The sequence below is a fragment of the Paracoccidioides lutzii genome (genome assembly GCF_000150705.2).
Source record: "Paracoccidioides lutzii Pb01 unplaced genomic scaffold supercont2.16, whole genome shotgun sequence".
Classification (NCBI taxonomy): domain Eukaryota; kingdom Fungi; phylum Ascomycota; class Eurotiomycetes; order Onygenales; family Ajellomycetaceae; genus Paracoccidioides; species Paracoccidioides lutzii.
In genome coordinates this window covers 553,993-569,678 of record NW_015440962.1, presented here as the reverse complement: position 1 = coordinate 569,678, position 15,686 = coordinate 553,993, and the positions used below count along the sequence as shown (strand labels likewise).

The 15,686-nt window shown below is 49.5% G+C and overlaps 5 protein-coding genes across 5 annotated transcripts; 2 read left to right on the top strand and 3 right to left on the bottom strand.

The window, feature by feature from the left end:
• Positions 1-89: 89 nt before the first annotated feature.
• On the top strand, positions 90-3,301 carry PAAG_06013 (hypothetical protein; the record flags this gene model as incomplete). Its single annotated transcript, XM_015845762.1, has 3 exons — positions 90-1,139; positions 1,299-2,704; positions 2,827-3,301. 3 exons carry the CDS (start codon positions 90-92, stop codon positions 3,299-3,301), a joined length of 2,931 nt encoding a protein of 976 aa, XP_015699988.1.
• A 1,054-nt stretch (positions 3,302-4,355) lies between these two features.
• Positions 4,356-5,560, bottom strand: PAAG_06012 (hypothetical protein; the record flags this gene model as incomplete). Its single annotated transcript, XM_002792178.2, has 2 exons — positions 4,356-4,532; positions 4,616-5,560. The coding sequence occupies 2 exons, from the start codon at positions 5,558-5,560 to the stop codon at positions 4,356-4,358; spliced, it is 1,122 nt and encodes a 373-aa protein (XP_002792224.2).
• Positions 5,561-7,952: 2,392 nt separating this feature from the next.
• Positions 7,953-10,011, bottom strand: PAAG_06011 (cholinesterase; the record flags this gene model as incomplete). Its single annotated transcript, XM_002792177.1, has 5 exons — positions 7,953-8,050; positions 8,131-8,533; positions 8,673-9,262; positions 9,338-9,531; positions 9,791-10,011. 5 exons carry the CDS (start codon positions 10,009-10,011, stop codon positions 7,953-7,955), a joined length of 1,506 nt encoding a protein of 501 aa, XP_002792223.1.
• Positions 10,012-11,709: 1,698 nt separating this feature from the next.
• PAAG_06009 (hypothetical protein) lies at positions 11,710-13,190 on the top strand (the record flags this gene model as incomplete). The annotated part of the gene is made up of 6 exons (XM_002792175.1): positions 11,710-11,883; positions 11,961-11,997; positions 12,074-12,141; positions 12,217-12,590; positions 12,656-12,726; positions 12,796-13,190. The coding sequence occupies 6 exons, from the start codon at positions 11,710-11,712 to the stop codon at positions 13,188-13,190; spliced, it is 1,119 nt and encodes a 372-aa protein (XP_002792221.1).
• A 744-nt stretch (positions 13,191-13,934) lies between these two features.
• On the bottom strand, positions 13,935-15,633 carry PAAG_06008 (cysteine synthase K/M:Cysteine synthase B; the record flags this gene model as incomplete). The annotated part of the gene is made up of 3 exons (XM_015845761.1): positions 13,935-14,453; positions 14,538-15,367; positions 15,441-15,633. 3 exons carry the CDS (start codon positions 15,631-15,633, stop codon positions 13,935-13,937), a joined length of 1,542 nt encoding a protein of 513 aa, XP_015699987.1.
• Positions 15,634-15,686: the final 53 nt, after the last annotated feature.

Sequence of the window (15,686 nt, the reverse complement as noted above, 5' to 3'; positions counted from 1 at the left end):
ATCGATATTATTTTTATTTTATTTTATTTTATTTCTTCCCGCTGCGTCTTGCATCTTGCAATTTTCAACCGTGGTGGAGAAAAGCTTCCATGTCTGGAGATGCCGCGGACGAGGGCTGGCGAGGCAGAGGTCGCACGCGACGGGGAGAAATGAGCCAGAACAATCACCCGCCAGCACAACCGCAGATACAGTCTCAAGTACAGCCTCCACAGGATGATCTTCAGCAGCAGCAGCAGCAGCTACCAGCAACTAATAAAATCAACTCCTCCTCATCGCCAGACTTGTCTTCTCCCAATCTATCCGAGTGTGAGAGTGTGCCCACGCCCGCTCATTTTCATTCCCGGGTTTCCACGCCTAATCCAGAGGCTCCACATGCTGCGCCTACTGCTGGCCCAACCACCACTGGTGCTGCTCCAGCTCCAGCTCCAACTCCAGCTCCAGCTCCAGCTACGGATGCTGACGTAAAAAGCGACAAACAAACCGACGCTCCCACCACAGGCGCCGCCAAGGTGAAACGCACCCGCCGAAAGAAAGAAGACAAGGAGCCAAAGGTGGCCAAAGAGAAAGATAAAGACGCAAAACCCCGCAGACGTCGCACCAGTAATGGTAAAAATAATGCTACCAATACCTCTGCCAATAACAGCAATAATCCGAACCAGCAACTCTCTCCCGTCATCAGCAACGACAACGCCGATCGCGGAGCATCACGCAAACGAGCCAAGCTGGAACATCCCCGGGAAAGCAACAAGCCCCTGGCCCCTGCGCGGCAGTCCAAGATCACTGACCTCGTTACGCCCAATGCCGATTCTTCTTCTTCTTCTTCTTCTTCTTCTTCTTCTTCTTCTTCTGCTCCTGCTGCTGCTGCTGCTGCTGCTGCTGCTGCTTCGGTTGCTTCTGCTCCCTCTACTCCGGTGCCTTCGACGCTTTCGCCCTCTCTCCCGGCCTCGTCAGCCGCCTTCCACCTGGGTGCTCCAGCCTCATCTGCACCTTCCGTCTCGCCCCCGCTCCAGCCACACCTCCAGCCACACCACCCCCATGCCCTTTCCCAAAACGGCACCTATGACGCCTTCCCCGCAAATGGCAGCTCCCGCCCTCCGTTCCACCCCTATCACCTGCAGCCCGCCCCGCCCTCCACCCCCGTGCTAGCGCCCGCTCTAGCTCCCGCCCTGCCCTCCACCTCGGGCACTGCTCCATCGCACCACCACCACCACCACCACCACCAACAACAACAACAACAACAACAACAACAACAGTAACAACAACAACAACAACAACAACAACAACAACAACAACAACAGCAGCAGCAGCAGCAGCAGCAGCAGCAACAGCAGCAACAGCAGCAACAGCAGCAACAACAACAGCAGCAGCAGCAGCAGCAGCAGCACCAACAACAACAACAGCAACAACAACAGCACCCTCCTGCCCAGCGCTCCAGCGGCCAGAACTATGACCCCATCCGCTCCGCTTTCGATAACTCCTCCATCGCAGCTCCCCATGTATCCACCTCGTCCAAGATCTCTCTCCCCCCCACTCACAGCCAGTTCGGACCCCCACCCAACACGAGGACGCCCCCTCCCCGTCCGGTGTACCGTGCCAGTGCATCTCCCGCCATCTCCAGCATCATCGACCCTCCAATCCAGCCGTCGAGCTCAGCGCCACCTCCATCCCAGCCAACCGTTCCCAACAACCAACAAACGAAGCCTTCTCCAGAGAACAACCATCCCAGTATTCATTCCCCTCCCCCAGCCACGATGACCGCCATCACCCCTCCCAACACAGCAATACCCATCCAGCAACCAAAAGCCATGCATGAACCAGAACCATCCCCATCCATCTTGCAAGAACCCATCGCCATGGACATCGACAGCCTGAACAACACCGCACCAACCCCAACCCCTATCCAACCTCCCCCCGCTTCCACAAAACCAACGTTAACAACAACGACAACCAAAAAACCCTCTGTCCCCTCCACGGGGCCCCCCTCCACAGCTCCCACAGCCTCACCCCCCAAGCCCTCCCGCTCCAACGTCAAAGAGACCCCGCGTGCCCCGCTCCCCTCCGGCTCCGGCCTCCTATCCGGCACCCTCTTCGGCGCCATCGACTCCACCAACCCCTCCAACTCATCACCCTCCTCCACCAAGTTCACCCCAAACATCATCCTCCACATCCCCCTCCAAGGCAAAACGAACCAGGTAATTAACTTCACCCGCCTGGCAGAGGAGCAGTATGGCTTTGACGCATTGCATCCGCGTCTGGCGGCACAGCGCGAGCGGATGGCAAGGGTAAATGCGGCTAGTGCGGCGTTGGAGAGGAATGAAAGGGGTGCGAAAGGTGGCAGTGGCGGGAATGATAGTGCCGCGGAGGAGGATTTGAGTCTCATAGATATCGAGAGGGATAGTGATGGCGATGGCGACAACGATGGTGATGTGATCATGTCTGGTATGGGGCGTGCGGGCGCGAATGGACATGCGGGGAGTGACGTTAGTGTCGGTGCTGGCGCCAGCACAGCTGCATCTACGGCTGCAGCAACCCTTGCGGGAACAAAGAAGAAACGCCGACGAAAAATCGAAGAATATGACCGTGATGACCCCTTCGTTGATGATAGCGAGCTTGCATGGCAGGAACAGGCGGCTGCTAGCAAGGATGGGTTTTTTGTCTACAGCGGTCCGCTGATCCCGGAGGGGGAGAAGATTTCTGTTGAACGGTATGCTTTCACTTTTTTTTTTTTTTGGCTCCCTCTCTTCCCTATCCCCTTACCCCATCATCTCTACATATATATATAGGTATATATATATCCATAAAATACCAATCCTAACAACCACCCAGCGCCGACGGCTCCATAAAACGAGGCCGTGGCCGCGGTCGCGGTGGCGGCGCAGGTTCCGGTGCAGGTGGTGCTGGCTCGCGTACGCGCGGTGGAGCCGCCGCTGCGAATGTCGGACAGCACGTTGCGGGCTCATCTGGGCATGATGGTGGTGCTGCTGCTGCTGGCGGCGGCGGCAGCGGCGGTAGTGGAAGAGGTGGTGGCGGATCGTCCAGGGGAGGTGGTGGGACGGTGCGCAAGGCGCGTGTGACGAAGGCGGGGAGGGAGACGATGCTGAAGGAGAAGATGGAGAGGCAGAAGATGGGGTTGGAGTTGGCGGGGAAAGGTGGGGCTGCGGCTGCGGCTGCGGCTGGGGTTGGTGTTGATGGGAATTCTGGGGTTGGGGATGGTGGTGATGGTGGTGGTGTAGGTGTAGGCGGAGGCAGAGGGGAAGGTGGAGGGGGTGCGGGTGTGAATGTTAGTGCTGTGGGTGTATAGAGTGTGAGAGTGAGAGGACCTCAGGGTATTGTGATAATGGGCTGAAGATTTTAGAGGCAGAAGGAACCGACCTTAGGGGGAAGAGGCGGTGGGAAGCGGAGTATTTGCTTCTTTTTAATTTTTTTTTATTCTTTTTATTTTTTGTTTCGTTGTTTTAATCTTGTTTGCGACCGCTCCGGATGGGACGTGTGTTTTGGTTTGGTTTGGCTTGCTCTAAGTTCGGAGAATCTGCGAAATATATCTTGGTCTGCATAGTTTCTATTGTTCTCTTTTCTGTGCTTTCTGCTTTCTGCCTTGTGGGCTGCTTCTGGAATTCCCCATGTTATGCTTTCATTTCATGTCTGTGACGCTATGCCTGTGCTACCTAATATTCACTCTCATCAGGCGGTTCTGTCCATCGGTCTTATTGGGTGCATATATATGCGTGAGTGTTGTTGCGGCCCTCTATTCTGTGAGTTATGTCTGTCTGTATTTCTATTTATTTGTAGGCTTTATTTCAATATTTTAACTATTTTATCTGAGGATCGGTTACATTATGGATTTAATTATTGATGATATCGCTTTTGCACCCTCCTTTGCCTGTATTTTTCTATCCTCCCCCCCCCCTTAAAAAAAAAAACCGTAGTAGATGGAACTGGGGGTTGGAGGATAGAAAATGTGTCTATCCATGGTCACATTGAGTTTCAAGGCATTGCTTTTACCATAAAGCAGGCAGGGTACTTAATACAGAGAGCAACACCTAACAATGTCAGTACCATAATAACAATATTTCGCTCGAATTTCCCAAACAGAGTATATCCCAAGGCTCCCCCCTGCATCGCGTAAACACCGGACATATAATCCAAAATATAAAAATATCGATGCTCAACGAGGGCTTCAGAAAGAGATATCGCAACCCTCTTCACGAAAGGAAAAGATATATTAAAGGAAATCAAAACAGCAGGTCATTTAGGCATTGAAGCTAACGTGCACATGGTCCCTGGAGAAAAATAACACTCATGATTAGCAAAACTGCTCCCGGATGGATGTACTCTCGGGCTCGATGTTCACACACTTACCAGTGATTAGCAGTGACCCCGCCTCTATCTTCCATCTGCTTCCATTGGGCCCACGGTCTAACCCGCTCACCAGACTCCCAGATCTTCTGTCCCCAGATGACGTACTTGACCCTGAGCTCGCCAGCGTGGTTCATAACCCATTCGCCGAGTGGCTGCCCGTTGGGAGAGTGCGCCTTGTGCAAGTGGATCGAGCCATCAGCATTTCGTTTGATGAAGAAATAATTTTGGCTTATATACCAAGGATCTAAACACTTACACCAGTCATGAGATCCAGGGCCAGGCCAAGAGGATGCTCAGACTTGCCCGAGCGCTGCCCATAACAGCCGACAGATTTGACTTTGCCCGGATTGGCATTGATGATCTTGTACCCGGCATCGATAACATGTCTCTTGCACTTGTGCTCGGGGATCTTAACGGGTGGAGCCGCCGGAGGTGGAGGCGGCTGCTTCTCCGTGCAGCACATCACGTCGTTGGGGTCCTTAGGGCAAGTCCAGGGATCGTTTGGTGTTCCCGCGCCTGGTGTAGCGAAGCCCTGGCAGGCGGATTTCTTGACGCAGACGCCTGGCACACCGCGGGCGTTGCACTTCTTTCCCCCTGGACCTGGAGGGGGAGGGGGAGGGGGAGCTCTATCGGTACAGCACATCACGTCGTTGGGGTCTTTGGGGCATGTCCAGGGGTCCTCAGGGGTGCCAACGCCGGGCGTCGCAACGCCGTTGCAGGCGGACTTCCTGATGCAGACGCCAGGGACGCCACGGGCGTTACATCTCCTTCCCGGGGGTCGTGTGGGTGGTTTCTCCGTACAACACATCACGTCGTTCGGGTCCCTGGGGCAAGTCCAGGGGTCATCAGGCGTCCCTGCGCCGGGCGTTGCGGTTCCCCTACATGCCGATTTCTTGATGCAAGTTCCTGGGACGCCGTAAGCTGTGCAGCTACGCGGAGCGCGCTTGGCAAGACCGTCGTCATCATCTTCGGTAAAGCTGGGTTCGACTGGAGGCAGTTCGGCGGTGCAGCATTGCCAGCCGTGTGGGGAGTGATGGCAGAATCCACCGGCTACGGGAACACCGTTCCAAGCCTTACATTCAGCCGGGGGCATGCAGTGTCCTTCTTCGCCCTGAACGTCGCATTGTTCCCATCGCTTGGATTTGGCGGAGAGCGACGTGCAGGTGGCCGTGAGGGCTAGAATTGGGATGAAGTACCTCATCTTTTCTCAATCGATTCGTGTCTCGTTCGATATTCGTAGAAAGTCCAAAAGCAGCAACAGCGTAGGTTTAAAAATAAAAGTAAAATATAGAGGGAAAGGTAATGGATGTCGGTATATGTCACCTTCGCAGAAGTGATTGCCCCCCTTGGTTAGTTATGAATATGCAAGCTATTTCGGGTGTCGAAGGGGTTCTTATAGCTATGATCTTTTCTATCCTTTCTATACCTTCAAGGTATCTAATATGTCTCCGCCTCGCCGCTCGCACTCTGTCCTCGTGAGGCTCACACTTCTTGCCTCAAATACGGATGCAGTCAGCCCACAACCAAAGTGGCAGTCGATCAGACCTCCTCCATATTGGGAGGATTTCCCTTCAGGGCAGCTCCTTGGAAGCCGGAGAGACCAAAAGAGACTCATGGCATAAAGGCATGGTACACAGTGATGCTGGTAAATGCCGTATTCTCCCATGGAAAGCGAGGTATTGGTGTACCAAGGGCGACAGAAGGAAGCCATGAAACAGAATGGCAAAGGGGAACCAGAGAGCAATCGTAGAAACGATCAAACGATCAAACGAATCAACTTGTAATAATTTGCTGGCCAAACGCTCCCCTCTAGCCAAATATGCCAGTCACAAGAAGAATGGGACATTCTCAAGCTGGCTGAGCCGCCATTGCAAAGCGTGTTCATTTTCTCCCTGACGAAAAGATCGCACTAGAGAATAAGTCTGATTGAGACATGAAATCATTTTTTTCGTTCATAAATGCACGGATAAGGAAACGAACTGCCCCGCGGTAATTATAGAACACGAAATGCTTGCAGCGGGGGATGTGCCTCTTCCCCGGGCGTTGGGTTGGAAGCTCTCGCCACATCCCGGATCCTGAAGCATATCTCCGATTGCTGACTGGCTGGGGAAGCCTGCCAGTGCCCAGGGCCCCAGGGGGAGGCTTGTTGAAGTTTCGGCTGCTGAGAAACGCGGCGATGCTGCACGCTGCTCCTGTTTCATCACGGGCGATCACCATGATCTTCGACGAGATTGAGGAGGCTGAGGTTCTGGTCAATTGGCCACCGTACTGAGGATACCTCCTCTCCATGGAATTCTTGCCATTTAGTTAACTAATAATAAGCATGAGCTGGTCTTCCTCGTATGGCGGGCATCAGCATCTGGTAAGTGTCGATATCCGTCGTATTCACCAAATCCCATCTCGTCCTCAAATGACTGCAGGGTAATCAAAGTCTCCTTCAGCCTTTCTTCAAGACCCAAGAGAAGAGATCATCACTATTATTATTGTGATGTTGGACGTTGTTCATTGTGGATACGAAGCTCGAGATGCAGCGAATTAACTAACCATCTTCGTTGTCCCCACTTGAGCCAAAGACCGCGCTCGCACTCTTGACATGAAGAAGTTAACCGAGCAGGTAGTTAGTTAACCCTGTTTTGGGGCTTTGCCAACCGCAATCCAACCGGACTTGGACTGCGCAGAATGGCGAGGGAACAAAGAAGAATCCTGAGGCTCTGAACCTGTTTGTGCCTGCAGATCAACACGACCTCCAAACGAGAAGTTGGTTCCTGAGAAGCGATCCCGAGCCACCAACGGAGCATCTGGCAAAACGAATTCGGGCGTGGCTAGATTGATAGCACAACCAAGTCACTCATTCTATTCATCCACCCTCACATTGGCCATCGCTGGTCAATTGACAAGTTAACGGGGCGCAAAGTAGGCTCAACCTCGGGGCGAGCGATGAGCAAGTTCCTGTGGCCCAGATCAGGGGGCCTCCTCCTTTATCCCATTTGGAGGCAAACTTGTTTTGTGACGGAGTGATCCCCCATCTCGACTCGCTATACATCCACGTATACGGATAATATATCCTGGAATTGTTGCTTCTGAATCCCGTTTGTATTGATGCAGGACACCCATAAAAGAAACCTCCGGGATGCAGCCATTCTATAGCCCTTTCCTATGGTTATAACCGTGGAAATTGTAAGTCTCGGTTGAAAGCTCTCCGAGTGGACGAAGCAGACGACTGCAAGCCGCGACTGAAGAGCTGTTCGTACGTGCCTATGTGTCCGAAGGCGCCTAATCCGATTGTGAGATATTATAGAATCTGGTTTTGCGCATGCAGCTGAGAAAAGTCTGTTCCAGCTGGTGCTAATCTGTTGAACCATACATGTTGTACACAGCCCCAGATACTGTACCTCATGTTACTCCGATAAGCTGAGAGCGAGAACTCGGTTCTGTTAATGCACGCATGCCGCAGGAAAGGAGAGTCATTTCTACGGACGAGTTGTGATAGCTGGTATTAACTATGGTGATCATATTACATATTTTTGGGGTAAAATTTACCGACATACGCAGTCTAATTATGTATAAAGAATATATATATATATATACCTTCCTCAAGAAGAAACCTTCCCGCAGCCCCGATCAAACTCCATAGGGTTGATAAAGGTCTCGCATCCTTCATTGTTCAGTCCAAGCTGGATGAGAGTTTTCTCTGCAACAAATCTATGCGTCAGAACCGGTTTGCTCTAGTTGATCGCGCATGAGAATGAACATGGAAGATTAGGCACGCACCTTTAGGTTTAAAAGTTGGCCACCCTATCTGTTTCAAGCCGCCCCTAGGATCAGCTGCAAAGCGTGCCCAGGCATTCTGCATAATTTTCTTGAGTTTGGTTTGTTCCTGCGACTCAGGCAACCCGCTAACGTCACGGGATGCCCCGAATATCATGTGCAGGTCAACTCCGTGATACGCACGACTGTTCGGATGCAGACGTGTATTATCCCAGTCGGCATAATATCGGAATCTCCAGACAGGAACACCGTGTTTGGCACGGTCTGCAGTCGTTTGCGAGGTAGGGCAGGAAAAGACTTCGTGGTTAAACTCTTCCCACTCCTCAGGTGTAAGAATGTTTCCCCTCGCGTAAGCGGAGATGTTGTAAAAGCCTGCTTCGTTGTCAGTGTGGCCGACCACATATGGCTGTTTGTTGGATTCGTTTGGTTAGCGAAACTTCTCAAGCAAAATGGGCCAAAAAAAAAAAAAAAACCCTCTTTGCGCGGGGAACAAAAGAGCGTCCGTCAATCGGACTAGGTTAAGGAACAGGAGAAGTGATAATTACAATTCGAGCAAATTTGCCTCCTGAAGACAGTGAAGCGTAGTTATCAAAAACGACTCTACCATCAGGCGTAGGTTGAAACACAGGCTGGGAGCGCGCAACGCTGGAACCAGGCGGAGGAGGAATGGCAGTAATGGCTTTTTTGATTTCTGTCGCACTCTTTCTTCTCATACAGGGCATGACATCGCCCGATGAGCCACATCCCAGCAACGTGCTGGCATTGTACCAATGCCGAGTTGCAAGTTCCCTTGAATTGACCGGGAAGCTGAACACGGTGCCGGAATGTGAGATCAACCCTGCAACGATGGGGTCCTTGGCCCAAGCATAGGACCAGAAATCAATTGCTACACTTCCGGCAGATTGGCCAAAGATCGTAATCCGCTTCGGATCACCACCAAAAGCTTTGGCATTGTCGCGAACCCACTCCACTGCAAGGCGCTGGTCAAGCAAGCCCAAGTTCTGAGTTATACCTGGTGCCCCCGGAAAGCCGAAGATATTGACTCTGTAATTGACTGTGACGATCACCACGTCTTGAGCTTCCGCGAAATACTTGCCGTTCAAGTATGGTGTGTTTGTAGCACCAGTCGTGTATCCTTAATTTAATGCACGTTAACATCCGCTGGCGTTTTTTTTGTGGGGGGGAAGTGCGATTGATGTTTGTGGCTTACTTCCGCCATAAAAGAACACAAGAACCGGCTTTTTACGACTTTTGCCCATTTTTGCGCCGGACCAGATGTTGAGAGTCAAACAATCTTCACTTTGCGGGTTACTATTCTGACCCGCGAAAGCGGCCAGAACACGTTTGAACTGAGGGGTCTCATTTGGGAAATCTACCCGTGAGGAAGCAGTGAAAAGACAATCGCTACCAATACCATTGTTAGTATGTATTTACCTCAAATTCACTCAGATGTTCATATCAAAGCAAGATATGAAACACGGCATAAAACGTACTTCGACTAGAAAAGAGCACGCAATCATAATCAGTTAACCAATAATAAATATAAAAATAAATATAAAAAAAGATCCAAATACTAATAGGGAATTCATGTGAGAGGGAGGATGTAATAAATAAGATGATCATGCTGGGGGGTGGGGTGATCTCTCGTGGCAGACTGACAAACTTTGAAGCTTCAAATAAGAGTTTCAACGAGGACCGTCGTGGGGCAGAAAATCGAAGATCTCCAACTGGAGGCTTTGCATATGGGATTCCCAAGAACTCTCGGACATCGCGAACGCCAGTGGCGGAATGGCCGATGATCAGTCCATTGGTTGTCAGAACAATGGAAAATGATAAACCGAGATCGATCAACGCGAAGGCGACCAAGAATAAAAGACCTTTCATTGCGCTCTCTGTGCCTTGTGAGACTGCCCACATAAATCGTGGCATAAATAAAGGAAAAAAGAGGATGGTGGTCGGGGATGAAACATAATTGGGGACTCTTAAGAACGCAAAACTTAGATTAATGCACGGTCAATAAAGCCAATGTAGCATTTGAAAGCAAATGGTCCATTATTTTATCATTTCCATGCAATCATAGCCGAGATGACTGGGAGACATCCATGCATGAGTTTTGGTCAGTCAGATTGACATCTTCATCTGCTTTGTTCCGCGGGATTAAGAACGATGCTCCTCCTTGGAACGTCCCCTGAATCGAAAAAGTGCGGTTTGGGAAGAAGGCTAAGCCTTAGCCACAGCCGCCTAAGTGTTAATCCCGGTCAAAAAGGTTTAGTGTCGGCTTTCTAACATGGAGATTGGATGATCACCAGCACCGTCAGCTTCGGAATATCGGGACAAGAGCGCTGGTTGTCCTCGTCGCTCTCCAAGATTCGAACCATCTGTTCCAAACCCACAAGAAACAGAACCCAGATGGATGGGAAGAAACGATACCCTAAGAATCCCAGGAAAACGTGGACAAGTGGAATTGAAAATTGTTCGCCGTGCTAGTTAGTATATATATGCACTGTCACTGTCAATCACTGAGTTAATTGCTCTTCTGTTAAACTGTCAATTCTCACTTGTTGTATTAGTCTCCATGCCTCAGCTTACTGTAGGGCCCAACACAATATTTCATTTTCCCTCTTGTTTTCGCAAGTGCCGGATTCTTTCAAAGTCTCTCCACCAAATTTTAAAAATTTCGAAAAGCCCGTCAGCGAGACTAAGGCTTAATGTCTTCAAAGGCTCCCAAAAGTAGTTAACATCCTCTTGGAGCTTCAAACGTTAGCATTCCAACAATACCTTCACAACTGTCAAGAGGTATCATTGTTATCCATGAAAACCCACGACACTTGCCGTTTGACTTTCAGCCACCAGCCTTAGCTTGAGCCCCGCATGAGAACGATCGACAAGGAAGTCATAACCGGACATTGGTTCCGAATATATTGATGATACGCAGTTCGCCGACATTGGATCTACTGCGTACCCGTCCTTTGGTGGAAAATTTCTCACATGTTGTGTTCCAAAGATTCGAAAATCAGTCTATGGAAAAAAATTAGCCGAGAGGATTTTCTTCTTTTCCCCCCCGCCCCTTGCTCCAATCAACAAGCAAGTAAACTAACTACGCAGCGTAAGCTTCCTTGAGAGGAAGTGATGTTAACTCATGACATGGTAAATTAATCTCCTCTCGCCCTGAACAAGGTCGGGTCACCACGTATTTTAGCTCGCCCTCCAAGGCAAGCCGGGCAGGGAAGAGCGTAGAACACTCATGGATGGGACAAGTTTGGTAATCTTCAATCACTAAAACTTTGGGACTCCAGTCAAGATGATTGGAGTAGAACGAAGCCAATCCATTCAGTAAAAGTAAACAACATGGATTCTACAATCCACTACTGCTGCGTACTAATTGAAATGGCAGAGCCATCTGCCCGGGTCTTCCTTTGTAGATGTTCTGGTCACCGTTGGAAGGGGACATTCGCAGGGATGCAACAAGAACTTAAAGAGTATGGCATAACCCGCAACAGTTCACATCCAACTGCATACACAGCTCTTGTTATGGTCATTATTGATCCCGCCCGAGAGGTATTTGTTTCCGCTGTTCGATAAATGGCGATCAACTATGGCCAGGGCGATGCGAACGAGCCGAGCAGGGGATACCAGTTGTACATTACCTCACTGGTAATGATTCTCGCAGCCTCGTTATTTGTTGCGATGCGCTTATCAACTCGGATAGCAAATAAGCAGTTCGGATCTGATGATTATATGATTACAATCGCATTGGTTAGACACCTTTGTCTCCTCATGAGTCGAAAAACGATGGATCCTGAAAGCGAAGACGTCTGTTAACCGATGTTTAGGCTTCTTCAGTTGTTATGGCAGCCGCCGTTAACTTGGGTGTGTTTTCCATTAACAACCTGATTCGCTTCTATGGGAAGGCCCAAGGACATACATGCTGACATGAAATCCGTAGCGGTGGTTAATGGGTACGGAAAACGTTCATCCGATCTTGCACCAAAAGAGAAGAACGCAGCGCTCAAAGTTCGTTCGCAACCTATTTCCGATCTTTTACTTTATCAATGGCAATCGCAATCCCTTTTGCTGACAGATTCACAGTGGTTCTTTATAGCCCAAATTTTTTACAAACCAGCTCTCGGTTTCACGAAGATTTCGATTTTGTGTCTCTACCATCGAGTATTCGTATCTCCCCCTTACCCACGCATATTCCAGGTCGCGATCATGTTGATTAGCTTATGGGCGATCAGCACTACCTTCGCGACGATATTCCAGTGTGTTCCGCTAGAAGCGTCATGGAACAAGAAAGTCAACGGCAAATGTATCCATAAAAACGCCTTCTGGTACGGATATGCAGTGACAAATACGACCACAGATTTCATTGTTTTCCTGCTGCCAATCCCAGCACTGGTAAAGCTGCATCTGCACTGGAAGGAGAAGATTGGAGTTGTGGGTGTCTTTGCTCTTGGATTCTTGTCAGTGCCACAGCCCCAATAACGTCTGATTTGAGAGACAAACGATAGTTGACTTGACGTCTTAGTGTGTGTATCACCAGCATCATCCGAACGACTGCTGTTGCGCAAACAACTTCGGGGGAAAAGGATATCACTTGTAAGCATATCCACATTGGACTCGTTCACTGAACGAACCTTTCATTGGGCTGACAGTTTGGCACATCAGGGGACTTTATCCCAAGATCAACGTGGACCTCGATAGAAGCAAACACCGGCATAATTTGCGCATGCCTTCCCATACTGAAGGGGCCTCTCGTCAGGTTATTCCCACGGCTCTTTAACGTCACGACAGCCAAATCGAAAGGATCCTATCCGCTCAGTCAAGAATCATATAACCTCCACCAGCGGTCCAACAAGATGAAAAATAAAAATCTGGGAAGAGAATACATGACAACTACCTCCAGGCCCGAAAGCATTGTAGCAGATCCATGCACGGCAAGTGAGGAACACATCCTAGACGAAGAGAGAATCCATAGGTGGCCTTTGGAGGATCGAATTGAGAGGAAAACCGACGTCACCATTAGCTATAGTAAAAGGGGACCATCCCAAGATTTTAGATAGACACAACCTTGCATGACCACAGGTTTGCAAATACAACTGGTGGCCATATCCCTTTTATACTAGAATTCAAGTAGCATCTTTCGACATCTCAATGGGCAGTCATGCTGCCAGTCACGTGAAAATGTCACGTGGATTGAAATGGATTACATGATAGCTAATAACCAATAACTAGTTAACTAGGAAACTATTCTCAAGTCAAATAGTTAACTACGTAACTACAAAGGACGAAGGAGAAATAAGGAAGAATTCATGAAGGTGGAATTCGCGAGAGTGAAATTCGGATGTGCAGATTGAGGAGGAAGAAGAATAGCCTTGATTGTAGAGCTGGTAAATGAACGTTTGATCTATGTTTGATCCCATTAGAGATTAATTAACTAACTAGTTAACCAGTGATTGGGATACTTGATTATGAAAGAAATTATTAATCGAGGGTTTCACTCACTCTCTAATTGACTGACTGACTAGCTGTAGAATTTCTTGCATCTTCATCTCACAATTGATCTCATAATTGCAAGTTGAGGTGATCGTTGGTGGTTACTGGTGCATACAGATCCGGAGTTAACCTGGGTATTAATAGAGGAAACATATCACAAATGATTTGGTTGCTCGCTCGCTTAGAATTAACTTAACTTCAGCTATTTATGGTTAGAGAACTACAACATAACTGTTTCCCACCTCGCAGAGGACTCCTCCTTTCTTCTTCAGAATCGATTGCGGGTTCACGAGCCATCCATTAGCATCCGTTTACACCAAAATATCCTGCTGCGGCACAAGCGTATTTAGTCTCGTTCCCAAGCATCCCGGCAGCTCTGTCGTCGCAACTCCGAGGGCTCGATAACCACCGCGAATGCAGTCTGCTTCCACGCCCTTTGCGCGCAAAACGCTGGTTGCAACACGCGATGTGTCTCCATTATAACACAGCACAAGAACACGCCGTTCGTTGAGGTTCGATGAATCCTTTACCCGCTCGAAGACGCTTTCAAGCTCCAACCATTGGGCTTCCAGCACTTTCGACTCAGCGAATGGACTGGGCGTCTTGGCGGACAGACTCTTCAGCGGAACGTTCATGGCGCCCGGGAGATGCCCGCTCTCATAGTCGACTGTCTTCCGCAAATCAATTACATAGGTCTGTGCTTTCGCATTGATTTTGGCCCAGGAATAAGCCTTCACTGCTTCAAAGGGCTCATAGAAGCGGGGAAGAACGTCCATGGGGTGTAGTTCCCACGCCTCGTCATAACGATAGAGGTCGACTTTGGTCAAATTCTGGCGAACCATAAGTTTTAGGTCCTCTCCGGGACGGCTTCAAGGATGACAAAATGGAGTAGAGGGTTGGCATTTTCCACTTACCTCATTATGGATTGCAGGGAATTTCTCCGGTCCTAATTTCTGGAAATACTCGTCGATGTACTGGTATGGCAGATCGCAACACAAGAAAACGCAATGGGTTAAGCCATCAGAACCTGCGAGCTCTGACAAGGTTCCCTCTGACTTGCGCTTTCTTAACATTCGCAAAAGCCCACTTAGGTTGAATCCAGACGAGGGCCCACAGACCAGACCCTCCCGACACATATCGAGGGATAGTGAAAAGGATTCGAGGGATCCAACTTCCTCTATTGCGTCGACAGCCTCTCTCCACGGGAACTCAACCGGGAGAAGGAGAGAATAAGATCTTGGACCTGGAACTCGGTCACCTGGAGCGGTGCAAACCCCAAGCCGAAAGACTGAAGGCTTCGCTTGCTTGAAATAAGTTCCCAGTCCCGTCATTGTCCCTGAAGTCCCCATGCCTGCACAGATCACGTTTATTTGAGGAAGTTGCTTCAGGATCTGCGGCCCTGTCCAGCGGATATGTGCCTTCCAATTGTTTTGATTTTCGTATTGATTCGGGTTGATGATATCGTCGGAAGTCATCGCCATTTTTTTTGCGTTCTGGATCCCGCCGCGCTCGTCTAGTGGCTCGGGTTGGGACGGTCCTCCAAAAAGTGTGATGTCGAGCCCAAAGAATTGCATCAATTTCAATTTCGTGTTACTCGTTTTATTGCTGAGATATGCCCTGACATCACTGATATTGTGGAATATTCTCGCGATCAATGACATCGAAATAACGGTCGATCCAGAGCTGTACTCGATGATTGTACTTGTTTTGCCTGGTACAACATTGCACTCAAGCATATTCAGCGCTAGATGAGAAAAGGGGGTCTAGTTAGCCTCACGTATGTCACCTCGGAAATGCACTGCTCGAGAAGACAGTACCTGGAATTGCCTTCACATTGTTTGCGGGGTGCATTGCCATGATCTTTGCATATATCCGCACCCCGTCTTTATAAAGAGGATTCAGACGCTCTGGAATTTCCACCAGCGGTAATGGAGGCTGACAATCAGGGTTGAAATATTTTCTCAGGGCATCAGGGCCATAATACACATTGAAAACGTTAAGGTCCGCCATGTTTCACAAGGTTGGAGGTGAAGGCTTCTGGCACGCATAGAATTGGACACGAA